Source organism: Mesoplodon mirus, assembly GCF_964341445.2.
Source record: "Mesoplodon mirus genome assembly, chromosome: X".
Taxonomy (NCBI): Eukaryota; Metazoa; Chordata; class Mammalia; order Artiodactyla; family Ziphiidae; genus Mesoplodon; species Mesoplodon mirus.
Window position 1 is genome coordinate 16,576,935 of NC_138981.1, and position 27,580 is coordinate 16,604,514.

The following is a 27,580-nucleotide window of genomic DNA, read 5'->3' on the forward strand; positions in this document are numbered from 1 at the left end:
AGTGCAAGCTGTTGTGGAGAGCTGCATTTAGAAGTAAAGCTTAATGTACTGCAGCATAATTTAAATAAGAGCTGAATAAGGGCTCCCTTATATTTGTTCACAGGCTTAATCCAAACTCTTCCTTTAGTTCCAATCAATAAATATCACTGTGTTCCAAGCAAATGAAAATTTGTTTGCCATTTCTAGAGGCTAATGAGACCTATTTGTGGGTTGCAGGAGTTGGTTTTGACAGAGAGGCTAGTATACGCTGCTCTCTTGTTCATTCACAATCCGTACTACAGCGGAGACGAAAACTGAGAAGGAGGAAAACCATCTCGGGTATCCCCAGAAGAGTCCAGCAAGAAATAGGTGTGGTATAAAACTATTAATGGTTAACATTCTGTCGGGTGCCGATTATAAGGAGACGAAATGGAAGCCAGCCTTTAACCAGCTTCCTTAAAAACAGTCAACGCTGTAACTCGTAGAGGTTTTGAAATGATGTGTACTTGTTTTGTGTTCAGTGAGCCAGGTGGTATTACTTTTTAAATCTCCATTCTTGACTGTGAAGGCTTGACCTTATGGATTTAGCCATATACGTTCAGATTTTATGGCTGAAATATAATATTTTGCTATTTTTTAATATTATTAAGGCAGAAATTAAGTAAAAATTAACAAGATTCAATGAAAGATTCTTTTAGAGAAATATACATTTATCTGGAGAGAGATATACTTTTATGGCATTATTTTAAAAGGTAAACTTTAAGCATACTCAATTAAATATTGACTATTCATAATATGATACCCTTGGTGACATTTTTTCTATTTTTTTCTGTTCAGTGTGTTTAAGATATCTCTTCCTATGGTTTTTAAAATTATTATTATGATAGCATCTCTTGTAATTAAGATTTTTACTTCATATAATGCACTCTATGATTTTTATTTCATTATGTTTATACTGAGAAATAAAAGTGTATAGTGGCCAAGAAAATAAGATGTATTTTGGTTAAAAAAAATAGTAGACACTTATTGGGGCAAAGTAATTTGATCGTGAAGAGAGAGAATTCACAAAAGATCTAAGAGCTTATCTTCTCTTAGTATACATACATACATACATATAGTGTGTGTATATTTGTGTATATATACAGAGAGAGAGAGAGAGAGAGAGAGAGTCAGAAAGGTAAAGGGACAGAGAGAGACCGCCCAAAGCATTTTAACTTGCTCCTAATTTTATATGCTGATTTTTTTTTTCTGTAAGAAAAAGCTCCAACATGCTGGCACCCAGAATTGTGGACATCTCTCAGAATGTCTGTTCATCTGCTGATGTATGAAGTATCTCACTGTGCTTTCCATGTGCCCTAGATTCTGATGAATCGCCCGTGGCCAGGGAAAGGAATGTGATTGTGCACACAAATCCAGATCCTTCCAACACTGTCAATAGGAGGTCTGGAACCAGGGACTCGGAGTGCCAAACTGAGGATATTCTGATCGCTGCTCCATCCAGAAGGAGAATCAGAGCTCAGAGGGGTCAAAGCATTGCAGCTTCCCTTTCTCATTCTGCTGGCAACATTTCTGCATTGGCAGACAAAGGCGACACCATGTTTACTCCTGCAGTGAGCAGCCGCACAAGATCTCGGAGCCTTCCCAGGGAGGGCAATAGAGGTGGGGATGCTGAGCCCAAAGTTGGTGCTAAACCCTCAGCATATGAAGAGGGGGAGCCTTTCGTGGGAGACCAAGAAAGAACCCTTAACGATTGCAGTGAGGCCCCCAGCAGCCCGAGTGCACAGGAGCACCAGCCTGCTTTGAGCCTGGCCTGTTCTCAACATCTTCACAGCCCCCAGCACAAGTTAAGTGAGAGAGGGAGGTCACGTCTGCCCCGGATGGCTGCCGACTCTGGCAGCTGTGACATCTCCTCCAACTCGGACACCTTTGGGAGCCCCATCCACTGCATCTCCACGGCTGGCGTCCTCCTCAGCAGCCACATGGACCAGAAAGATGACCACCAGTCATCCAGTGGCAACTGGAGTGGGAGCAGCTCCACATGCCCCTCACAGACCTCAGAGACAATCCCTCCTGCAGCTTCTCCTCCCCTCACTGGCTCTTCACACTGTGACTCGGAGTTGTCACTAAACACAGCCCCTCACGCTAATGAGGACGCCAGTGTCTTCGTGACAGAGCAGTACAATGACCACCTGGATAAAGTGAGGGGCCACCGAGCAAACTCCTTTACCTCCACTGTGGCAGATCTGTTGGATGACCCCAACAATAGCAACACGAGTGACAGCGAGTGGAATTACCTACACCACCATCACGATGCCTCCTGCCGCCAGGATTTTAGTCCTGAGCGTCCCAAGGCAGACAGCCTGGGCTGCCCAAGCTTCACAAGCATGGCCACTTATGACAGCTTTCTGGAAAAGTCTCCATCGGACAAAGCAGACACCAGCTCTCACTTTTCGGTGGACACAGAAGGATACTACACCTCCATGCACTTTGACTGTGGTCTCAAAGGTAGTAAGAGTTATGTCTGTCACTATGCAGCCCTGGGCCCAGAGAATGGCCAGGGTGTTGGGGTTCCTCCTACTCTTCCAGACTGTGCCTGGCAGGACTACTTAGACCACAGGAGACAGGGGAGACCAAGCATCTCTTTCAGGAAACCAAAGGCAAAGCCGACTCCACCTAAACGTAGCTCATCATTGAGGAAGTCTGATGGAAATGCAGACATTTCTGAGAAGAAAGAACCAAAGATAAGCAGTGGCCAGCTCCTGCCTCACAGTTCCAGGGAAATGAAGCTGCCTCTTGATTTCTCCAGCACACCTTCTCGAATGGAAAATGCCAATCTGCCCACCAAGCAGGAGCCTTCTTGGATGAACCAGAGTGAACATGGCATTAAGGAACCTCAGTTAGACACTCCAGATGTTCCACCATTCAAAGATGAAGGTGCTGAATCAACTCACTATGCAGACCTCTGGCTTCTAAATGACTTGAAAACAAATGATCCTTACAGATCTTTATCTAATTCAAGCACTGCTACGGGTACCACAGTTATCGAATGCATCAAATCTCCAGAGAGCTCTGAATCCCAAACATCCCAGTCAGAATCTAGAGCCACCACCCCCTCCCTTCCTTCTGTTGACAATGAGTTTAAACTGGCTTCACCAGAAAAGCTGGCTGGCTTGGCATCTCCATCAAGTGGCTACTCAAGCCAGTCTGAAACGCCAACGTCCTCTTTCCCTACAGCTTTCTTTTCTGGCCCATTGTCTCCTGGAGGTAGCAAAAGAAAACCAAAAGTCCCAGAAAGGAAATCCTCACTACAGCAACCCTCTTTAAAAGATGGAGTTCTGTCACTGGGTAAAGACCTTGAACTTCCAATTATACCTCCTACCCATCTTGACCTAAGTGCTCTTCATAATGTCTTAAATAAACCATTCCACCCCCGTCACCCATTGCATGTTTTCAGTCATAATAAGCAAAACGCAGTAGGAGAAACACTGAGGTCAAATCCTCCACCGTCTCTTGCAATTACACCAACAGTCCTGAAATCTGTTAACCTTAGGTCCATCAGTAGGTCTGAAGAAGCTGAGCAAAAGGAAGGCAACAACACAGATCTCCCCTACTTAGAGGAAAGCACTCTCACCATGGCTGCCCTGTCTCCAGGTAAGATTAGGCCACATATGACTAAGAAATCACTATCACGTCAGTACTCCACTGAAGACACCATACTGTCCTTTTTAGACTCCTCTGCAGTTGAGATGGAATCAGATAAACTACAATTAGAAAAAACCCGTTCTTTTGATGTGAAGAATCATTGTGATCCAGAAACAGTAACCTCAGCTGGTACCAATCTTCTAGATTCAAGTGTCACAAAAGACCAAATACTTATGGAGAGTGAGCCTATTCCAGAAAACACACCAAGTAAAAGTTGTGACTTTCCCACAGAAGGATTTCAGAGGGTCTCTGCTGCTCGCCCAAATGATCTGGATGGTAAAATACTACAATGTGGAGCTGGTCCAGATGGAGCCCTAGCGCAGGTCCAGAAGGTATCTTCTGTAGATCGGGAGGAAGCTGCGTACCCTGTGTCTGTGGACGTGCTCACATCTCAGTCAAACTCACCAACTAGAGTCACAGACATAAGCAATCAACTTAAGCATCAACTTGGGATGAGCCGCCACCATGACAAAGTGCCTGGGAATATCAGCTATGAAGCAGAGATATCAACTGTAAATCCATGCCCTGAGAAATGTTCTGAGCAGGAAGATATCACTTCAGGTATTTCAGCCAAAAGTGCCTCTGATAACAGCAGAGCAGAGGAGACCCAAGGAAGTGTGGATGAGGTTTCACTGAAAGGTCAGTTGTCGACACCTCTGTCACAATGGGAAGGTGTCTCATGGCACTTCCTGAAGTTTTTCTTTCTTACCTTCCCCATAATACAGTACAGCCCTGGGTATTGGTTTCCCTCCTTCTTTTCACTTATTAAAACAATTAAGATAAAAGCTTTTATCATGGAGGGACTAAGAGTGACAGATAGCTCCTTCATTTTAAAAATGGTGGTCAGGTAACTGTTGCTTAGTTGTTCCCTGAGTCAGTGAAGCCCAGGAGCGTGCTGGGTGACTTCTTCCTAAAGATGCTTTTGTTCTTAATTTAAGAATCGTCACCGAGTGATGACTCTGTGATTTCACCACTAAGTGAAGACTCTCAGGCTGAAGCAGAAAGTGTGTTTGTGTCTCCAAATAAACCTCGAACAACGGAGGATTTATTTGCAGTCATTCACAGGTGAGGCAACAATACCAAAGGTTTTGCTTCTTACGTGCTTCTCATCAAATGCAAATATGGAAAAGCCTTGGGTGCTTGTAATACATTCAGCAAAAAACATAAGCAAGCAAAGAACAACTATTTTTCCAAATCAAATTGATAGACTTATATTCAAGTTGGGAAATATGTGGCCTTATATACAGTTCGGTAGACCTCAGTCGAGAGACTTTCCTAACAACTGCTGAGGGAAGCTGTTGTTTTTTTCCCTAGGAAAGACATTCTGAAACAAGTTTTTAATTTGAAAACAATTTGTGGTCAAGTAACTTAAGGGTGAAAGCTCAAACTCTAGTGTAATCTCTGACATTTAAATAATTCCTTAACCTAAGAACACATGCTCAAAGCTATAATCCTACACTAGCAGGGATAAATGTAAGGTGACTCACTAAACATAGCCCCAAGTTTGAGACAAAACAGTATACAAACCTGCCCATTTCATAGCTCACAACAACTAATCACTGCTCCCTTTCTTCCCTCTCTTCCTAAAACTTACATTTCTTTAATAACACTGGCCTTCTCTAAATGTAATGCTCCATATCCCATGAATAGGGGATGTCCTCTAGGCTGCTTTTCCAGGATAGTGTTGCATCCATGCTGACCATTCATATTCTCTCATCTGCCCCCTGGACCCCTGTGATCAAGGCCCCTATTTGCAAGAATACTCCTTATAACCTGTGATCGAAGAACGAAACAGGAACTAGCCCTTGGAAACTGAACCCGTATCAGACTAAGCTATCCAGTCATAATGTGGCTACTCCTTTCACAGCTGCCACTGCCTACTTCACTAGGCCTTGGTGACCTAGATGCGACTCCCAGGGGACAAAGCTTGGGGACTGTCTTGTCTACCTCATGAAGTTATGCTCTTTGAAGCAAGCTCTTTACAAGCAGCTTACCACTGTTTTTCTCAGGATCCTACTTTTTAGGGGAACCTGTGTTTTCTGTTGATGTGGTTCTCTCATAAAGAAGGAGCACTGCCCTTCAACAACTTTTTTTTTTTTAAAGGAGCCAATCACAGACACATTCTGTGTAGACCTTAGCAGGCTCACCTCTCCACTCGGAGAGTGAAGAATCATTATTTTTCTTTGTCCCTGATTATATTCTCCTCACCCCCTTTTATCCGCAACCTTAGGACAAGTTATTAAATGCTGTGAAGTTAAAGAACCAAACGCTAGTGTCTTGAAGAGTGGACAGAATGTAAGGAGAAGAGTCAGAAAGACCTGGAATTGAATCCCAATGCTGCCACTTCCTGTCCAGTCTTGAGTCAGTTAAAATCTGTGTACCTATTTCCCTTGCTGTAACTGGGGATACCTATAGCTCACATATTCAGTTTTGATGATAAACTATCATGTCTGTGTCTAGAATATGGTAGATGCTAAAAGCAGACATTAGTTTGAAATCCCTACCCTATTAGAGTGCCAGACACTGGCATACACAAGACAGCAACCACAAAGCTTTCCGTGAACCAAAATCAGGCTGGTGTCCAATTGCAAAACTGACATTTTCTCTAACCTACAGGTTTTTAGGTTGGTGAGAAAGCATGCTGCCAGTACGTGGCAATGAACTGAGTCATGCTGACTCAGTGACTAAGTTCACGAAATTTATGCCTGTTTATTTATCAGAAGAAATAATATAATGATGATGGATGGGTACCTAGGTTTGGTAGACTTACAGAGTTTGGTAATCTTATATTTACATTTATGCAGAATTTGTTTGTTTATTTATTTATGTGCAGCAGAGTGACAATAAAAATTTTCTTTTCTTGAGAGTTTATAGTGCACAGAGCTTTAAGAGCTCCAGAGGTGGTCTAGGTTTCCATCTCCCCCAGAAAGTTGGCTTACTGATTAATACACTGTAGACAGATATTCCTGGGCAGCTATGGCAAATGGTATCTGCAGCCAAAAATGGATTGACTTATTCAAGAAGTCATGTAAGAAATTTCTTTATATGGAGGAATTTTAAGAGTAGACAGAGTAGTATAACGCACCACTGCCTGCCCCCACCCCCAGCCAAACACACACACAGACATATCCATCACCCAAGCCTATCAACCATCAGCCTATGGCCAGTCCTGTCCCATCCACACCTCCTTCCACTCTGCTCTCCTGGTATTCACTGGAAGCCGGCCCCAGGCATCAGAGGATTTCACCTGTATTGCAGAGACAGGTTGAATAAAAGTGACAGTCCTTCACCACCTACACTCTAACCAAGAGTCAGAGAGCAGTATTTTCTTGTACTCTTGTGAAACTTCCCAGTAAGTCCTCCCCTAGAACCTCTAGCCTCCACATGAGTCATTATTTGAAATGGTCATTTCCAAAACGTAATTCACGTCCACCGGTTATTGGAGAATTTCCCTCAGTCTGTGAGCGCTGCGAGGGCAGGCAATGTATCTTAATCCTCACCCCTATAGCCCTAATGCTTAGTATCCCATCAGACAGGGTACAGCACACTGCTCTTTAAGGAGATGCCTGAGTGTGACGTAACACTTTTAGTTTCATTGAAGTGTATGGGGACTGAGATCGTTCCTTTTCTTAAAAGGTCCAAGAGGAAAGTACTTGGAAGAAAAGATTCTGGGGACATGTGTGTTCGAAGTAAATCTAGAGCTTCCCTGGGCAGCAGTAGCAGCAACAGTGCTGGTTCTGTCACCTCAACCAACAGCAATGTGACCACCGCAAACAGCCAGAGGTCTCCTGGCCTCATCTACCGAAATGCCAAAAAGTCCAACACATCGAATGAAGAGTTTAAGCTATTACTCCTCAGGAAAGGCAGTCGCTCGGATTCCAGTTACCGTATGTCTGCTACTGAGATCCTGAAGAGTCCCATCCTGCCCAAACCTCCTGGGGAACTCACAGCCGAGTCCCCCCAAAGCACCCATGAGGCCCATCAGGGGGCACCGGGAACTGAAGCGCTGTCCCCCCTCTCTCCATGCTCCCCACGGGTTAATGCAGAAGGGTTCTCCTCAAAGAACTTTGCCACCCCGGCATCGGCGAGGGTTGGACGTTCCCGGGCTCCCCCTGCGGCCAGCAGCAGCCGCTACAGTGTCCGTTGCAGGCTGTACAACGCGCCCATGCAGGCCATCTCCGAAGGCGAGACAGAAAATTCCGATGGGAGCCCACATGATGACCGATCCTCCCAGAGCTCAACATAGGTGGTCCACGCCAGGCTGGCGGTCAAAGGCCAAAACCTTAGTCATGTGAGGATGGAGGAACAGAATGGAAGACTGGGGAGAAGTCAGCACATGGTGGGGTACCATCATGCTTACCAACGAGTTCCTAAACATTTGCTGGGGAAACGGAAGGTGGTTTGGTCTTTCTTGATCATTTTCCATATTTTTAAGTAGCTGCACTGTCTTTCATATTTTTCTTTAGGGTAGTTTGATTTACCCAATCTCATTCCTTTTGATAATAGAGAATTTGAAAATGTCTGCTTTTCATGAAACCTAGAAACAGTTTTCCCAGAGCTGCCTATTCAGAAAACAAAGCCCTCACTGTCATAATTCTTAAGGAGATGAAATACTCTGGAGGTTTGGTATATTTTTACATTAAAATGAACTAAAGCAAAATTTAGAAGAACTACACACATGTAAATACCATATTTTTGATAAAAATGTGTAAATAGATTTATGGATGACGAGTGGACATGTGGCCAATTATCTACCACACCAACTGCTTATAGAACACAACAAGTAAAGTGTAATAATTGTATTCTGTGAATACCATTTTCATATCAAACACCACATTTCAATGTCCACCAATATGATTTCTGAGTGATAAACCTCAAAAGAAGAATTTTAAACTGGTGAAATAAAGGAAATCTTGAGGTCATATAGTGAAATGTGATTTAAAATAATGAATTCGGACTTAACCATTTTTGTGACAAACTGCAGCACCAAACAAACTACTGGTGACACGTGGCTGTGATTTGCCATGTGGTAATTTGGACAGAATGAAAAGCATGCTTTTGATTTTAAAAAAAAAAAATCAGTGAGAGAAATCATCATTCTCAACATAAAGCCCTGAACAACAGCACTTGACAGTGTCCTTTAAACTTCAATTTTTCAGTGGATTGCTTTAAAGAGAATGAGTAGGGAAAACAGTAGTTAATTTTAGGTTATGTTTTATATTACACTACTGGGGACATAAACAGTCCTAATCTGAGGACTATAATACTTAAACTCCTTAAAACAGTTGAGCGATTAGCTCCAAGTTCTTTAACGAATGAAAATAAAACACACGCATGCCACAGAGCTGTGGATTTATCAGTAAGTACCTGCAATGAGTTTTCAGTGAAGCTTTCTCTCTGTGCTGATGAGATTCATGCTACCTAAAAATTAACAGAAATGACACTGTGAACAACGTAGTTGGGAAATAGGTATGTGTATATGCATTATTTAAATTCACTGTTAAACTGGGAATGGGGAGCAGCTCTGGTTCACAATGCTACATATCACCGAGTTTTTGTCTGATTTTACTCTATCTGCTTGATGGCAAAAGGGGAGGGTGGTGGGTGGGAAAGGAAATGTCAGGGCAAGTGCTCTGATAAAATGAAGGCAGGGAAACAAGCTGAATTACTTGAAATTACTTGAATTTTCTTGTCTTAAAACTGAAAAATAATGTAGTTACAAGTTGAAATCTGCAAATGGGTTTTACACCTGTGATTTTGACATGAACTGATACTAATGTTTGAAACGATCTGTCGGAAATATAAGCAGCTATGTACTTGGAATGTTTTGAATGGGAGAAGGTAGAAAGTAGAGAACTAAGAAGGAATACGGCCTATAAAAGAATAGAATGTGATTAGAGTGATAGAACATACCAGAGTTACCAAGAAATTGAGAAGCAGCTGGCTTTAAGCTTATGCAAGTGGTATTTGGGAAAGTAGGATGTGTGAAAGGGGATTTGTGGTTTTGGTTTAGTTCATGCAATATGAAGGAGAAAGCCTGGTCTAAGAAGATGCTATCTTTCAATAGAAACACTTTTTAAGATGTTACAGAGTGAGAATTACAGAATCTGATTGCTGGTGGGTTTTTGTTTGTTTCTTTGGAAAGAAAAAAAAATGTCTGGTTTATTCTCCTATTTGTTTTCACTATCAAATTGTGTTTCTTAATTTCTTGTCATCCTTGTATGTAAAATGGGTGCTGGGGGTGGCGGGGTAGAGGAGGGAGAGTGTGAGAGTGTGTGTGTGTGTGTGTGAGAGCGTGTGCTTGTGCAGGGATAGATAAGCTACCTGGTAAAGCGTACATGTGAACATTTACGAAGTGTTATACTTTTTACTAAAAGAAAAATGTTTGGGGGTTTGAAAAAAATGGACCATCATTTCTCATTGGAACCCATTAGTTAAGAAAACCAGCATGGTTTGACACCACATGGGAACATGAATAACTTTTTCTCATACTTTGAAAAGTACACTTGGAAAACTTTTAAAAGTAAGGTTTTTAGACAAATGCAATAAAAAAGTCATTTCCAGTCACAATAGGTGATTTTTTGTAATTTTCATAAAAGCAGCTCGTTTGCAGTACGGCTTTTGTGTAGTTAGGGGGTTTTTAAGCGTAAAGAAAGGTATGTAGGCTTTAAAAGTGATTCTAAATCTTGAACAGAAAACACACAAATTGGCTTTAACAAATATGTCACCTTATTATTGACATTAATTTAAGTAATGGTACTATATATATTTTAAAACACATATTGACTTGAATTGTGAGGCAATAAGATACCGTCTATATGTAATGATCACAGAACTAACCCTTAGAATATAGTTTTACTTATTTTGTTTACTCTAAAAATCTATAGCAGAGTTTCTCTATTTTATATTTCACAGATTTAAAAAAAAAACCAGATAAAGATGGATTTAAAATTCACTGTGGAAAAGAGTACTGGGTAACAAACTGAGTTAAAAAAAAAAAGGCAAGAAATTCCTTAGTAATTTTACATGGCTTTATCACATAGCACGTAAGACCAAGATTTAGAGGGTTGTCTTCAACATCACTGCCGTCTTAAAGCAGGGTACACACATTAGGTATTGTAAGGAACATCAACCCAAACTTTTCTTCTGTTGTTTGCACTGATGCTAATTTTTTCTTCTTTTGTGTTTATACAACATGTCTATGTTGTGTGGGGGAAATTTTTTTCCTGATTTTTTGATTTTTTTTTGGCTAAGCAGAGGACATGGACTAGTTGCAGCAAACAAAACACACTGTTTGCTCTTGCCAAAGTTCAGTGAGTACATTTGCTGCAGTGGTGGCAGACTGAAAGAACTAGATCATGACAAAGATTTACAACTATGAGGAAGGTTACAGTGTAACTCTCTTGGTACTAGAACCAGTTCATGCTGGCCGAAAGACCATGGTTTATGGACTTGCCTCCATTTTGTATTTTTGTAATATTTGTAAATATGAACTTTTTAAATCGTTGCAAAAACGGTTTCTTTTGTAAGGTGTTTTCAACGTTTACATTCAATTCAAGCCTTTGTATATTTTAGAGCTGTGCAACACTTAAGTCTTGTATTTATTTTTAGTAAAAATGGTGACAGTTTCATTGTGAACCCCTCTCAAAAAAAATGTACCAGAAAAGTTTGATTACCTAGAAAGTGTGTATAGAAACTGCAAATAAACGTGACTGCAATTAAACAACTGGCTGCTCTAGTCATTGCTATGTAATTGCGCTCCTGGGGTTTCACAAATGGCAAGTGTTTTATAGGGGAGTGCACATATGGGAGGGGAACTGCTATGGCAAAAGTATGAGCAAAATAATAATGATAATAATGAACACTGTCTCTGAAACCGGCTCCAATCTTGCTTTGTATTTGAGAGAAGAAAGAATACATTTCCAACGTCCAGTATACTTTCCTGTACGTCTCCAGGCCAGGAAAATATTTATGGCTTTACTCTAAAGTTATCTGCTTTGCTTCTGATAATTCCTCAGACTGTGCCTCCTTCCTGAGATGAGCAACCTCGATGTGCCACTAAGTAATGCCATGTACCCTTTATTACGCAAATTTATGTGCCAGATACTGTTCTAAGTGCTTTACCTACTCTAACTCATGAAGCACCCCCCCACTCGTTGTGCCCATTTTACGGATGGGGAAACTGAAGCACAGAGCCATTTACCTGAGTTGCCCAAAGCCATAGAGCGCTTAACTGTTGGGGCTGGGGTACAAACCCAGCAAATCTGCCTCCAAGGTCTGTGTTACCTCACCCTGTGGAGAGATAACAACTTTTTAAAATAACTTTTCCCGGTATGTACCAAACCACAATTGCTAAAGCCCCGCTCCCGCTCCCTCCCCCTTCGAATTCCAGCACTGACGTGCACGCCTAGGATTGAGACTGTCGACATCTGTGGTGTGTCACAGAGGGACGGGGAGGGAGGAGGGAAAGGGGGGAATTACATTAAAAAAAAAAAAAAGCTTCAAAGAACTAACCGAGAGTGGGGAGGCCACGCACCTAAACGCCTCACTCCCGAGAGCCGCCTCCTTAAACCCGCACCACCACAGAATGAGTCGCACGCGCCGGCGCTCCTGCGCAGCCGCACTAAACCCCTCTCAGCCTTAGAGGCTCGTGTTTTCAGTCTAGCACGGGGCTCCGATCCCACCAGCCCCCGCGAACAACGGCAAGCTAGAGGCTCGGAGGCCGGAAGTGCGGCCGCGCGGAGGGAACCAAAGCCTCTCCCCTTGGCAGTCGCTCTAGCAACGCCCGCTCCCCTGCGACGGCTCAGAGGTCCGCTGGACTGGTCGGCTGACGGCCCAGGCGTGTCCTGCAGCGGCCGCTGATAGGTTCCCACGCGCGCAACCGGCCGTTGACCAAAGTACTTGGCGAGTGTTGCGCGCCTCAGCTTCCGTGGGGTTTGCGGCCGGCGCGTCACGTGGTCGGGCCCTATTTCCGGCGCGAGGAACATTTCACGCGTCGCGTAGTGATAACCGTTACATCGGTCGCCGCCCGGGGAGAGGCGCCATCGCTACCTGTTCCCCGCGCCCTCCGGAGGCCGATTTGGCGGGCTCTGGCGCCAGCAAAGGTATGTCAAGTGGCACTTTTTCTTCCCTTGAACTTTCTTGTCTTAGATGTGCGCCTGAAGCAGGCGAGGAGCGATTTTACTTCACGGCTGTGGGGCTCCGGAGCGGGGTGGCGGGGGAGGAGGGTTTGCCTGAGGAAAGAGAAAGGGTTTTGCCTTTTCGGAAACACCGAGTCTACGCTGGAATTTCAGCCGCGCTGCAGTTGGGGTGGTTTGGGATGATTCGGGGTGGTTCCCACCGCCCCTCCCGGGATGCCAGCGCGTAGGCGCTTGAGATGTGGCCGCTTATTGAGTAGTTTGTGCCGACTTTCTAAGAGCTGATCCTTTTTCATCCTTTTCACTCTTCCACCAAGGAAGAGTCCTTGTTGGGTGAGGGGGCGACGAACGACCAAGGCTCTCAGACTTGTTAGAATTTTGAGTTTGGAAAATCTATTAACTGGCGAGTTGGTTCGTTGTAACATTTTTTGAGATGCAAACGTTGATTCTGAGGCTTTGATGGTAACCGCGATTGATCAAAGACAGTGCAGCCTCACTGTTGTAAATACGTACGCGAGGCTAAACAAAGTAAAGATGTGTATTGAGCACGGTAGTTTGATATCTTCGTCTCTTGGGGATCGCTTCCCCCCCCCCCGCCCCTTTACCTGGCTCTCCCTGAAGGCGGACTGCTCTAGAGTTTTAAACTGGCTTAATGTTTACAAATCGTGATTTAACGAGCAACTTTTCTGCACGGTGTTTTATAGAGCAGGGCATGGGCTCGATTCCCTGATGGGTGATGGGGATACAGATTGGACGGCATTATCCCCCCCGTCTGGCCGACTTTGTAGCCGCTGAAGTTTGATACGGCTGCTTTTGAGAGTCCTGACAGGATTTTTAGAAAGTGATCAGTGTATTGACACGGTCTTGTTTTAAAAAAAAAATGTGGAGGAGTCTGGCTATTGCAATCTGCCCTGTTTTGCCGAGTATTCCTTGTAGTGGTTTTTGGGTGAAACGCCGTTTTCATCCCTCGTCGTCGTGATAAGTTGATGTCAAGTGAATGCCTTACACCCTTGGAGCAGAATCCTCAAGTGACTTTTGAAAAATGTCTTTGAAATGTCTTTAATGTCTAAAATGTGTCTTTTTAAAAACCAGGTGGTTTCCTGTTCTTACGTTTTCCTGTGGTAAGATGTAAATGAGCTTCACCTTAAGTAAACTTCTTTTGCAGGATTTTGAATTCAACGAATTATATTAATTTCGCATAATCTAGTCATCGTTGGTCGCTAAGAAAATGTTGCAGAAACTTTACTTACCTTGAGGGAAGAAGTGAAGGGGAACTAAAACTTATGCGTTGCCTGCTGGGAACCAGACATGATGCTGAGTGCTTAACTGTCATTTGGTCTTAACACAGCCCTGTGAAGTAGCTATTATTCCAACTTTACAGGTTAAGAAATAGAGACACAGAGGGGTTTACACAGAGGGGTTTTCACAGAGGGGTTAAATCCCTGCCTAAAGCAAAATAGCAAATTTTGCGATTTAGATTCAGATTCAGGTATTTCTTAAAGCCCAGTTCTTTGCACAATGCCTTGCTACTTAAAATTCATTTAAGGGAAATGGTTGCTGTATCTGCAGTGAAGGGTGCAATGTGAGTGATAATTACATGTTATGATCCTGAAAATTTGCAGTCCATGTGCTCCATGACAAATAGATTCATTGGGAGGATGTCGTGACTACCCAAATAATAAAATAATAGTAGCCAAGAGTGCGTGCCTTTGCTGTGCCAGTCATTGTTCTAAGCACTTGACATATATTAATTCACATAGTCCTCATAACTCTATAAGGTTTGTACTATTATCCCCATTTTACAGATTTTTTTAAAAAGCACAGAGAAGTAAGTTGTCCAGAGTCACACAGCTAGTAAGTGGAGGAGCTGGGACCCAAACCCTAAGGTCTTAGTGCTATTTGATGTTGCCTCTCCTGTAACTAGCCAACATGTGACAATTGTTTTAAAAGCGTTAAAGTGTGAGTATTCTGGTACTTCTGGGAGAGCAGTGTCACTTCCAGATGGGGCGACATAGCACCTTTGCTTTGTGGAGATGGAAGTTGAATGAAGCCTTGAAGTTTTGAGTTGCATCTCCTACATAGAGCGGTCTTGTGGGGTACAGGGTATTGAGGGCGGGGGGCATGGCAGGCAAAGAGGTTCAAAGAGTGCAAGGTCGTGTTGATTTGTCAGTGTCCCGGGGAGAGAGAGAGAGAGGTACCAGGTGGGCGTCTGCTGGGAGACTCCATGTATGCTGCCTGTGTCTGCAGCCGAGTTTTAGCAGCATTGTAATTAAGCCATTAGAGAATTGTCTGTCAGAGTCTCTAACAATGGTTGGCAAACTTTGTTTATAAAAGGCCAGCTAGTAAGTATCTTAGGCTTAGAGCAGAGGGACAAGTGATAAGAGGTGACCTCTGAGCAGTGTGGAGGCACCTGACTGTAAAGACCTTGTAGGCCATGGTAGTAGTTTTGGATTTTATTTTGTTCTTGGTCGAAAAGGGATTCCTGGTGATTTTAATAATGAAGAAGTAAAGCGCATAGACTCTGGAGTCGTACTGCACTACTTACTATGAGACCTGGGTAAGTTACTTAAAGTCTGTTTGCCTCAGTTTTCTCTTAAGGAAAATGGGGATGATAATAGAGCCTGCCCTGTAGGGTTGTCAGGAATGCTAAATGAATTAACATACATCACGTGCTTAGAACATTGCGTGGCACAGAGTAAACAGTAAAATCTGTTAGATGCTGTCATCTATACTTCGTGGTATAGTTCAAATTTAAAGAAAAATTATATATTTAAATCTCTAAAACAAAGTTGTTAGAAATACAGAGTATAAGAAATGGTCCCTAGAGTTGGGAAACTTTAACTCACTATTCTTTTTCTGTGTGAGTTCAAGTAGAGGTGGGAGCCTGCTCTGCAGTGTTCTTTGTAAGAGCAAGACTTGAGGAGTGACTTTTGAATATCCATGACTTGGGATTAGTTAAATAAATCATCGCCTATTTGCAAGATAGGAAATGAAGAAATTGAAGTGACTACGGTATATCTAAAGGTATTAATTTAGAAAGACTTCTTTTACTTTTGCCTCTTTTTGAGCTCGTACAGTGTTGTTCTTTTCTGGGTCTGGCTTTTACTCAAGGTTGTAGTTTTGAGATTCCTGAGATGTGTCCTCCTCGTTGTGTGTAGCAATAGTTGGTTTATTCTCATAGCTGTGTAGTCTTCCTTTGTATGAAAACACCAGTTTAAGTATTCATAACTTGTATTAGTTGTATAATCAGAAAAAATAAACATAGTCTAAAAAAGTAAAATTTGGAGGGCTTCCCTGGTGGCGCAGTGGTTAAGAATCCACCTGCCAATGCAGAGGACAACACAGGTTCGAGCCCTGGTCCGGGAAGACCCCACATGCCGCGGAGCAACTAAGCCCGTGTGCCACATCTACTGAGCCTGCGTGCCACATCTACTGAGCCTGCATGCCACAACTACTGAAGCCCGCACGCCTAGGGCATGTGCTCTGCAGCAAGAGAAGCCACCTCAATGAAAAGCTCACGCACCGCAACCAAGAGTAGCCCCCGCTCGCCGCAACTAGAGAAGGCCTGCGCGCAGCAACGAAGACCCAAAGCAGCCAAAAAAAAAAAACCTTAAAAAAAAAGAGTAAAATTTGGTTCAAGTTACAGCTCAAATTGGAGGTATTTAATAACTTGAATTTATTCCACATTATTAGACTGCATTTGTCTAACTTGAGAGTTACTTTTCCCTTCATTCCGCCTCATTCCTGCCCTGGCTCAGGATGGATAAAGGGAACGTAGCTCTCTCATTAACGCCCCTCCCAGTACTGTGATGCCAGCGTTCAAATCTACTACAAGATATACGACAGCATTGCACTCAGTGTCTTCCTGGTGGCAGAGATGAAGGACTCAGAACCATAGCCGAGCCTACATAATTCTAGAAGAGTTTTTGGCTTATTTTTCACATACAGTCCTTTAGGTTTAATATAAAATTTAACTACGGAAGCAATCATAACCTTAGCGCTGAAATGACCTTAGACGTAATCTCACCCAGTTTTCACCGAGCAGGGGAGGAGGCGATGTCTTTAGTGGTCTTTCCAGGCCGCACCGTGGTGGGCGGCCCAAGCCAGAAGAGACTCCTGACTCACATTTGGAGGCCCGCAGCCACCCTGAGTAAAAAGCTTCTGAGCTCCTTGACAAAAGCAGTTAGGACTCATGCTCTGTTGTTCATTTGTCTCCAGCACTTACTCTGTAGCCTTTAGGTTGTGGAGTATCTGCTTCACAATTTAGAACTGTGTTTGATCTGGATTCTTATTCCTAAACGTGGGCAATAATGCCCTTCAGTTTTTAAAGGTTTATTCTAAATCACTAATGGAAGAATTCTCATTCTGTCGCTCTCTAAACTTCAGCCAGGACTCCAATTCAACTTGAGTTGGTATTCTGAGAACATATCCATATTAAGTTTATTAAGGCAGTAAGTGGGTGAAGTAACTTTTTCATGCGTTGCTTTTCAGGAGTTGAAGATTTACCAGTCCTAGGTGACCAAGCAGTTTCGCAAATAACCCTCCAGCAAGTTTAAAAATAATTAGGCCCAACTCAGAGAAAGCGGAGTTGCTCTGGTTGCACAAAAAAGATGTCTAGCTGCTCCAGTGAATTCGATGTGGTTTGTATTTCATAATTGAAAATCTGTCTTTGTTCTTTTCCTTGTGTTCTATTTTTTTTTCTAAATTGAATTGAATTTTGTACAGTGAAATGCAGAGATCGTAAATATACAGTTCATGAGTTTTGGACAGTGATGTATAAAGCTGCTATGAACATTTGTGTGCAAGTTTTTAAATTTTAACTACCTACCAAGAGTCATTTTTTTTCTGACTCTTCACATAATTATATGAAAGCACTTTGCAAAGCATAGGGCCCTATACAAAGGTAACATGGTATATTTTTATAAGTATTAATATATAGCCCAATTCCACATTACTTTGTCTTTTGAAACATACATACTTCTATGTATGTTTAGAATTATTCCTATAGTTCATAGTCCATTCTTAGAATAAAGAGTTATTAAATGAAATGTAATGGCTGTTTACTGTCTATTTACTTATTTATGCCCTGTCTTATTCCCCCAGTGTTTTAGGTGATTTAGAGATTAATTTATCAAGAAACATAGGTGTGGGGAATTCCCTGGTGGTTCAGTGCTTCCGACTCCTCAAGATTCTATCCCTGGTGGAGGAACTAAGATCGCACAAGCCTCCAAGTGCGGGGGCGGGGGGGGGGGGGAAGATAGGTGCTTAAGTGTTTCCTATTTTGTCCACGGAGTGGTACTGTTGGTCTATTTAAAAATCAAAAGCCATGAACAGGATCCTTTGTAGTTAAAAATACTTGCTTTTACAGCAGTTCTGGTGCCAAATTACCAGAAGAACAGTCTTTCTACCCCGAGGTACACAAGAGGAAAACGATGTCTTAAGTGTGGTTAAGTTAATGAGAAAACACTTTTTTGAAGGGCATTTTTCCCTACAGTCATAGTATTTACAAAGGTCCCTTGATATCACAAATTGGCTTTTGGAGCTTCTTTTAAGTGAAATTGAAGTCCTCAGTTTTTCTTTAAGTTCTATCATCTTTCCTTTTAATTTATTAATAAATTTTCCTTAGATAAGAACACGAATCTCAACTTATGATGATGATGACATTGACCTTTATGCATATGAACCACATATGGCATATGTCAATAATGTAAGTAATGTTAGTTGCCATTTGCCAAATATATTAACACTTGACCATTTTAAAGAAAAAATTCTTCATAGAGTTCCTCTAAACTCACACTCAAGAAAATATTAGTCTCTCCTGTATTTGTCTGCTTCCTTTCATTAGACAATGAGCAATTAACCATTTCACTTCTCTCTTTTCCTTGTAGAGTAGAAAATTCAGAGCAGTTTTTACTCATTTTTTCAGTGCAAAACTCTAAACCCCTGTCCTTCTGATATAATAAATTCTTTCCTTAATCCCTTTCTTAATTAGCAGTGATCATTTTCATTCTCATATCAACATGAGGTTTTTTATTTTGTCTCTGCTTTAGATTAATATTTCTGAAACTCTTTGAAAAGTTAGTGAAAAATAAAAACAAGTAAATAAATAGTGTTTTTTCCCCACTTACTGTTCAAGTTTGACTTTCAAAGAAGTAAAGTATTAACTACTCAATTTTTAAAATATCAGCAGGGAAGTGTTATGTCTAACATATCCTACAACGAAGAGCAACAAAAAACAGTTCGGGATACCCTTACTCACTGCCAGGTACAAAAAGTTCTGTCTCTCAAATGTAGTTTTCTAAAATATTAAGCTTAAATAAATTCTCTTTATATCATATAAAGAGGTGTACAATTGAAATTTTGCTGTATCAAATTGCTTATGATTATCGCTCTCATTGTGATGATTTTTTTTAACAATTTCTAGTTAGAATAGCATCTTCAGGTGAAAGTTGTTTTTTTTTGTTTTTTTTGGTTTTTTTTGTTTTTTGTTTTTTGCGGTATGCGGGCCTCTCACTACCGTGGCCTCTCCCGTTGCGGAGCACAGGCTCCGGACGCGCAGGCTCAGCGGCCATGACCCAGGCTCAGTGGCCATAGCTCAGGAGCCCAGCCATTCCGCGGCATATGGGATCCTCCCGGACCGGGGCGCGAACCCGTGTCCCCTGCATCGGCAAGCAGACGCTCAACCACTGCGCCACCAGGGAAGCCCCCGGGTGAAAGTTTTGAAATAGCAATATGGAGGTTTCATAGCCTTTTGTAAAAGCCCTTAACTGATCAAATGTATAATAGTTATGTCTCCTTCATCTAAATTGCTCAATACTGAATTAATTTCCCTTACAAAATCTTTAAAGGAAGTGGGCTGATTTGGATAAAACTTAATATGTGCCTAAATGCATGTCAAGATATCTCAACTGAAACAAAAGGGCAGCCCACCACTTTTTAAAGAGTTTGTCTTTCATAGTTTTGAGGGGATTTTGTAAAAATTGACGTGTTGGTGGAGACTGATAGAAGTATGTAATTATCAAGGATTTTGTGAGCGGCATACCCTAGAAGAATGAACATTTATAAACAAATACATGTTTCTTAACATATAAAAAAGTTTCTTGAATACAATGAACATACTTTGAAAAGTAAAAAATGTTTATGGAGTCCTTATCATTATAGAGAACAGCAGTGGAATACTTAAAGGGAACGTGTCTTGTCTTCCGGGGAAGATGTACAGAGAGTGGGAATGCAGGGACGACGTAGGGAGTTCTGATTTTTGAACAGTGCTCTCCCCTGCTTGCTTTACATCAGCATCCACGATGAACTGGGTTGACACTGCTCTGCCAGGGCCTTCTGAGCGATTGTGCAAGATGTGTTGGGATAGAGTATCTCCGCTAAGACATGCCCAGGTTCCAAAGTCACAGCTAAGGGATGCTCTCCATTTCTCCTAATGTGCTAGCTCCCTCCTTTCTTCAGCGCCTTCCCTTACCAGTCTAGACCACACGGTGCAGCCCTTCCATCTGTTCTTTTTTAATCCTCGCCTAGCACCCCCTTTAGTAAAACCCCAGCCCTGTCCAGGCTGGGAAGCAGAGGGGAGGACCTCCACTGGGGACTGGTGATCCTCAGACAACCCCGATCCTGTACTCTTATGTCGTGGAGAAAATGGAGGGTGTGGTGCAGAAATCCCCTCCGAGTCCTGATTCCTCTCCCCACAGCCCTCACACTTGCCTGGATCCATCTCTGACGACCTCCTTCCTGACCACTGGAGTGGGAAAAGTGTTTCCTCTGTAAGGCTAACACCTCTGCTGGTTTCTGCATCTGACCCTCTTGCCCTGTGCTCAGACACCTCCCTTCATCCCCCTGTCTCTTGTGTCTTCAGCCTCTGTCTCCATCCCTCTCAGCATAGTCATTCTCCCACAGGTTTAAAAAAGCCACTTTGTGCCTCCCATCCCTCTATAGCTGTCATCCTCTCTCTCTCCTTCCCATCATAACCCAGCTCTTTGATCATCATTTATGTTCACTTTCTAAACATTTGACTTCCTGTTTTCTGTTTGGGTGTTTTTAATTTCTGTTTTAATTTTTTTAATTGAAGTATAGCTGATTTGTAATATTGTGTTAGTTCCAGGTGTAGAGCATAGTAATTCGGGGTTTTGGCTGATTATATTCCATTATGGGTTATTATAAGATTTGGGGTATAATTCCCTGTGCTCTACAGTAAATCCTTGTTTATCTGTTTTATGTATAGTAGTTTATATCAGTTAATCCCATACTCCTAATTTGTTGGGTATTTTAGAATATACTGTTCCTTCTGCCCTGTATGCTCTGTACATCTCTACCTAGTGAACACCTTCTCATCTTTTCATTCTCAACGCAGATACCTCCTCCTTCGAAAATCCTGCCACGACTGCCAGCCTGGATTAGGTCTTGCTCTTCTGTGCACGCTTAGCCTCTTGTTCTTATCTGTATCGTGGCAATAATAATACTAACAGGTGATTGAGCACTATCAGACCAGTCATCATGTACTATTATTATTATGTTGGTATTAATACTGTAGCATGTTGTTTTGTCCTCAACAGAACTGAGAGAGGATTTCATCCCAATTCTATTTATAAGGAAATTGAACAACAGAGAAGTTAAGTAACTTAAACCCAACTGTCTTCCCCTAGAGCCTGTGCTAGTTATTCAGGGCTGAGAGCCAGCGGGTCTCACGCTTCATCGTGCATCAGAATCACCTAGAGGGCTTGTGAAAACACAGGTCACCGCCCTCGATCTCAGAGTTCCCAATTCAGTAGATCTGAGTGGGAGATTTTTCATTTCCAACAAGCCAGTAGATGGTGTTGATGCTGCTGGTCCACGGAGCACACTGAAATCCACTGCTCCAGGCTGCTGATCACTTTCTCTGTTGACCTTGTCTCTTTACTTGTCTCTCTCCAGCTAAAATGGGAGTTCCTTAGGGTAGGAGCTGTTTTTTTCCTTTTTCTTTTTCTTTTTTTTCTTTTTAATGCCCACGTTCCCAGCATCTAGCAAAGGAGTTCTCACAGGTGGTAGGCCTTCAATAAATGTTTATTTGAATGAATGATGTAATGGTTCTGGCCTTTTACGTGTATTTTTGCCTGAATGAAATTTCTGTGTATTTCAAGAATTCTCCGGTTTTATCAGTCACATACTTGATTGGCATACAGGGGCCGCGTACTCAAAGGTTTTGTAAGGTTAATTGTTAATTGCGTGACTTTAAAATACTCTGAAGCCAAAGGTCACATCTGTTGTATTTGGCTCACTGTTCTTTCCAGAGTGGACCCCTCACTGCCTATTAGGTTATACCATCATTATATAGAAAGAGGCTCTTTGGCCTTTTAGCAGATTGGAAAATTTCTTTCCTAAAATAGCACCTTCCTTGATGTAAAATGACTCCATCATAAATGTGATGGCTTATAGGAATTGTGGTACATTTACTTCCCAGTATTCAAGCTTCTTAAAATGCCTGTGTGACATGGAGTCGTTGAGTGGGAGGTTGGGGTGCCTTATCTCAGCCAGCTCGGCTCTGGGTCACCAACAGCCAGGCATCAAGTGGGAAACGAGATTTCTGATGGCTTGAAAACTTTCAAACTTTGACTGTGGCTTAATGGTACTTTTTATGTTCCTTTCCTTTTGAAGTAGAAACTACTAATAGTCTGTATTATAATAGGTCATCTATGATGCTGTTCAAAACCTGGATAAGAAGTTTGATGTTATTCATGGAAACGTTAAAAAACTCTACCGTTTTCATATGAAGTCATGGTGGCAAAATCGTGTAAGTGTTATAAAAATATTTTCACAACTATAATAAACCTCTGGTTTCTAAAGATGCCAGTCAGAAGTGAGAGAGAACTAATAACTGTGAGATGAGCAAGGCTGATCTATACTTGCTGTAGCAGCAGATGGGAGACTAAACCTCTGCCGGAAAAATGCTGAAATTTAGGTTTGAGAAATGTATGACAATGGATATTTTTATGTTTGTAACCATAATATATAAAGTGCAATTAAAATGTAGGGTTGAAGAGAAATAGAAATCATGTAATGAAAATAGAGCATTTATCTTTAATAATATAAAGCAATTTTCCATGGAAAGTAATTATGAATGTATTTACTATTTATTTCCTTTTTCTTTCACTCACTCACAGTTGGTTTATGCTGGGTTTGTGTCATTTCAGAAGCCATTTGGATATGCATATAAAAATTATAGTTACCTGCTTTCTAAAAAGATCAAATACCAGAAAATGAGGAAGAAGGAGTCTCTCTCTCCATCCTCTTACCCTCAAAGACATAGCCCCACTATTCCAGTACAAAAGCCGGAAGATGATTCCAAGAGCAGCCCCACTATTCCAGTACAAAAGCCGGAAGATGATTCCAAGAGCAGCCATCTAGGAGACTCTTTTCAGTCCACGAGGCTCTGGATCTGGAGCAATCCGTCAGCCTGAGCCCGAGGATCCCCACGCATTCTCACCAGCAGTGCTGCTCACCCGAGAACCCCCTGCAGGGCTGCTCCAGTCCTAGCTACCACAGTCCAGAGGCCCACAACACCTGCAGTCTTTTCTTAGCCACCCAGTCCACTGCAGTCGAGCCTGCAACCATGGTGACCCAGGGTGAACGCAGTCCAGCACGTAACCCTGACATGATGGCCTACCCAGCTTTACCGGAAAACGAGAGATTCAGCCCCGCTGGCTCACCTTACTACGTCCCGACCGGCTTCGGTGAGTGTGAACTGACACATGTTACAAGTAGTAGTATTTACCCTATATTCCTCAACACCCTTGATGCAAGCTTGTGGAAACTTTTTTTTCCCCATCTTGAGGGCTAGCTTGGGGCAGCACTCAGAACGATGACTAAGACCTCTTGAGTGTCTATGATGTGCCTGCACTGTGCCAGTCAACTGACACACCTCTTCTCCACTAATACTCATAATGATCCCACTGTGAGTTTTTTTATCTTCTGTCTTTCTTTACCCTTTCCTTGTGTAAATAATTAAAATGCTCCTAAAATGGCCAGAGCCCAGATGACAGGAGAGAAAAGGTACACTTTAGGCTAATTCACAGGAAAGGTCAAATTTGTGTTGACGGTCCGGCGAATTACACAAGCCCCTTCCGTTACCACAGGCTAACTTTAGGGAGTCGAGGACTCTGGCTGAGTAAATGAATACCTGTCTGGACACAAAGAAATTTCAGTACAACGTAGTGAACGGCACACCTAAAACGTTTTGAGGTATGAGCACCTAAATTGTTTCATGCCTCACGTATTTCTTTTTTAAACATAAACCTTCAACCAAAATATCTATTACCGTGCAGTGAAACTTGAAAGAGGTATTCAGTGTAATGTTAAAGTTACTTCTGACCTAGCTAAGCAGGAGTCTTGTTGTTTTCAAAATTCAGATACGCATTTAAGCCTTGAGAGACATGAATTTTAAAGCCATGGAAGAGATTCAGTAAAGAACTGATTTGGTTCTCAAAGATAATGGGGGTTATTGAAATTCACTGATTAAAGTGAATAAATTTAAGCAATTATAAAACTAAATTCTGGGGATTTCCATTGCAATTAGCTAGTAAAAATAAACCTCATCTGGAGAGACCAAGAAGACAGAGATGAAGTATTTCAAAGAATTTCTCTCAAGAGAGCAATAGGTTATCTTAGATTAACCTAATTTAACCCAAGTAACAGATCTTTTGCTGTATTTTGCCAGTGGCCCAAGAGGCCTCAGATTGCTCAGTCTGTTTTATGATCTTTGAAGCTTTAAGGTGTCTACCGAAGCTGCTTTTGTTGTTTGGGGGAGGTCAGGTGGGACATTCCTGAGTAGCCATCCTCAGGTCATCTTTATCTAGGCTTTCCCTGGATTTTACCTTGGAGTCCTGGGTCCATGCCGGGGTACTTCACAGAAGGTTCCAGGAATGACACAATTCCTACCTAACATCTCTTCTTTCAGGATAATGATCAGGTCAAGTATGATTTGTCTTTTTTTCCCCCATTGAAGCTCCAAGTTATATAGCTGTACCTGACCCCAGTGTCCTGAAACAAGGCTTCTCTAAGGACCCTTCAACCTGGTCTGTGGATGAAGTGATACAGTTTATGAAACATAAAGATCCTCAGATATCAGGCCCCATTGCCGACCTCTTCATGCAACATGTAATGTATCTTTTGATCCGGTTTTCCTGCCGTAATGACTTTGAATGACCTCTGTGCAGGCCCTTCAGTTGGATACTGATTAGTGTGGATGGTGGGGGAACCCTATCAACTGATTTTTCCATATGCGAGAAAGTCTACTTTGCCCAAAGTTAGAGCCTTAAAGGGTGGAGGCTGGATCTGTGCTTTAAATGGGTACCCGAGTACCTAAAATACTACAAGTCTTCGAGTTCTCAAGAGAAGATGATTTGGCATGGCCACTCTCAGGTGTCTTCTCCTTTCTAACAACTGCTACAAGGATCCTCCTCCCCACCTGCTCCCTGCTCGGCCCCAGGACCGTGAGTAGGAGGGGTGACCACAGCTGTGACAGGGTGTCCTCCTCGTTATGATGCCCGATGGATCCAGCAGCTGATTCCATTTGGCTCAGTTCTGCTGACCTTATATGGTTATTGATGATTTGGGATGCTGATACCCTTAGGCCATTTACAAAGTAACATCATGGGCTAAATTTTAAGTTCTAATTTCTTTAATTTCTAGTTTTACTTAGTAGAAAATGTATACATGGTACCTGACAAAGGCAGTACTATGAGGGATTTCAGGTCCCTTCAGCCAGTGATATATGATGCAGTACAGTTTTATTTTTAAACCAGAACTTGTGAAAACCAAATAATATGCTTCAGCAGCATCATTTGGTCAATTAATTCTTTTTTACATTTGGAGGATACCTTGTGACTATCAAGTAATGTTTTTTATAGTGTTTCCTAATGAATAAAATTAGTGCCCACATATCTGATGTACCCTTTTCAATATGGTAAGAAAATCAGTAATTAGTTTTTAGCATCTAATTAGCTTCCGACAACTGATTAGCTTTCAGTGTTAAGACAGCACTGTATAGCACACTTACAGCTGACATATACTCAGGTTCCCAGCCCTTCTAAGAAAGTTAATGACCATCTGAAATTCATTTTTACCATTCACAGTTTTTACTTTTTGTCACAGCTATGCAGTATTTTGTTTAACACACGGTATTTAAAATTAGGTAGTTTGATGCTTAGGACATTTTTAAGATATTAGGTTAAATTGCCTTTTTCTTAAAATTTGAAGCAAATTTACAGATGATTAAGTGATGCTTCACTGGACAAGTTAGATTTTTAATAGTTTCCATCAAGCAGTTGCATATTCAGAGAATATACATCTGGAATGAGCTGCCCTCTAGTTGGTGTTACATGTTCTTACATAGAAAGGAATAACCATTCTGATAAAATATGAAAGCTTTGTTAATTATTTTAATTTCCTTCTCTCTGTAGGACATTGATGGGAAAGCTCTGCTACTGCTCAAGAGTGACATGATGATGAAGTACATGGGGCTTAAGCTGGGGACAGCTGTGAAGCTGTGCCACTACATTGAAAGGCTTAAAACAGATACTTCAACAATTTAAAAAGTGTGTAGATTAGACTGGACTTAATGCCATCTTTTCTCTGCCCTTAGAAGTTTTTGTTGTGTAGAAAGTTCCTCTAAAATACCGTGTGTCCGAAATCACAGAACCCTGGGACAGTCCAGTCTACTTTAGAAGCCATTTAACATGTTAGCACTAGCATAGTCAAACTGGTCGTTTGGTCTTTGTATCTTTTCATTATTTTCATTGCGTAGTTTGTAGATACACTTCATGCAGGAAACAGAGAAACACCTTTGATTTTGGTTAATGTTTGTATGTAAAACCCAAACAGCCAAATCCCAAAGGGGAAAGTAGTCAGGGAGGGATTGACGGGTTCCCTAAGGAAATCCATGAGGAGTTTTCTTTAGAAGAGAATTTAAAGATGCAACTGTAGATACCATCTCTTTCTCAACTATTTTATGTCTGTTACTGCAATGTTCTGTTCCTGTTCTGTCAGTTTCCTGAAAGGGAATAGCCACATAAATCACTTTCCTTTCTGTTATTATTTCGCTGTATGTTTTACCTGTTCCTGTTTAAAGAAAAGAAAAAGCAGCCTTTTAAGATTTCATGAAGCGTTCTTACCAGTTTTTTAAAATTATAAGGTAGATAGTCATTTTATGCAAGAGATATTACACTACAAGGGTGGGTTGGATGGAGTCTGACTATATTCTTATCAATTAATATGTTTTATATTAAAACTTCCTTATTTTGTCTAAGCTTCAACATTTAACTAGGCATTCATTGTTCACATCTCTCCATGAAGATGCCTGTATCCAAGTTTTTTAAAGATGTGTTTTATTATGTTTATTCCTCATATGGGTACTGTTTCATATTTATATTTTGTTCTGTATCTGAAGTATACACACAAGTAAATCTTTTCTTTTTTAATTTAAAATGGCACTTTACACTTCCACAGAGGTAAAGATCAACTCTACATATAGTGAGTTTTTTTATTCTGTAAAACATATGCACATCATTTGACATCACTGGTACCTCTCAGCTCACACTTCAGGGTTTCCATACAGGGAAGTTCTGTCTTGTGCAATGTTTCTAGTTAATTTCCTTTCTGAGCCATTTATCCTACTAAACTTTGGAAGGTACATCAGTTCTGATTTGTCATTTTAAACTTTATTTTAAAAATCAGAACTTTCACATGGAACATGTTCATTGTTGTTTTATTTATTACATCGTTAT

At 41.6% G+C, this 27,580-nt stretch overlaps 2 protein-coding genes and 1 long non-coding RNA gene across 5 annotated transcripts in view; 2 read left to right on the top strand and 1 right to left on the bottom strand.

Moving 5' to 3' along the window:
* NHS (NHS actin remodeling regulator) overlaps positions 1–9,055 on the top strand; it is a 348,600-nt gene extending 339,545 nt beyond the window's left edge. For all 3 annotated transcript variants that reach the window (XM_082608892.1, XM_082608893.1, XM_082608894.1), the window contains 4 exons: positions 217–348; positions 1,339–4,320; positions 4,620–4,746; positions 7,318–9,055. In XM_082608892.1, the coding sequence (XP_082465018.1) occupies positions 217–348; positions 1,339–4,320; positions 4,620–4,746; positions 7,318–7,927 (3,851 nt within the window). In that variant the 3' untranslated portion in view covers positions 7,928–9,055. The remainder of the gene's footprint in view (positions 1–216; positions 349–1,338; positions 4,321–4,619; positions 4,747–7,317) is intronic.
* The window catches only part of LOC309796032, a 95,657-nt gene extending 86,553 nt beyond the window's left edge, over positions 1–9,104 (bottom strand). Inside the window, exon 1 of the long non-coding RNA XR_014292405.1 lies at positions 9,049–9,104. This is a non-coding gene — a long non-coding RNA (uncharacterized lncRNA). The remainder of the gene's footprint in view (positions 1–9,048) is intronic.
* Positions 9,105–12,700: 3,596 nt separating this feature from the next.
* Positions 12,701–26,405, top strand: SCML1 (Scm polycomb group protein like 1; the record flags this gene model as incomplete). The annotated part of the gene is given in 10 exon segments (XM_082610336.1): positions 12,701–12,785; positions 17,310–17,458; positions 18,445–18,525; positions 19,006–19,083; positions 22,486–22,590; positions 22,991–23,164; positions 23,197–23,530; positions 24,802–24,953; positions 26,258–26,367; positions 26,369–26,405. Coding segments are annotated over 9 exon segments (1,101 nt in total). The 5' UTR covers positions 12,701–12,785; positions 17,310–17,428.
* Between the last annotated feature and the right edge of the window lie 1,175 nt (positions 26,406–27,580).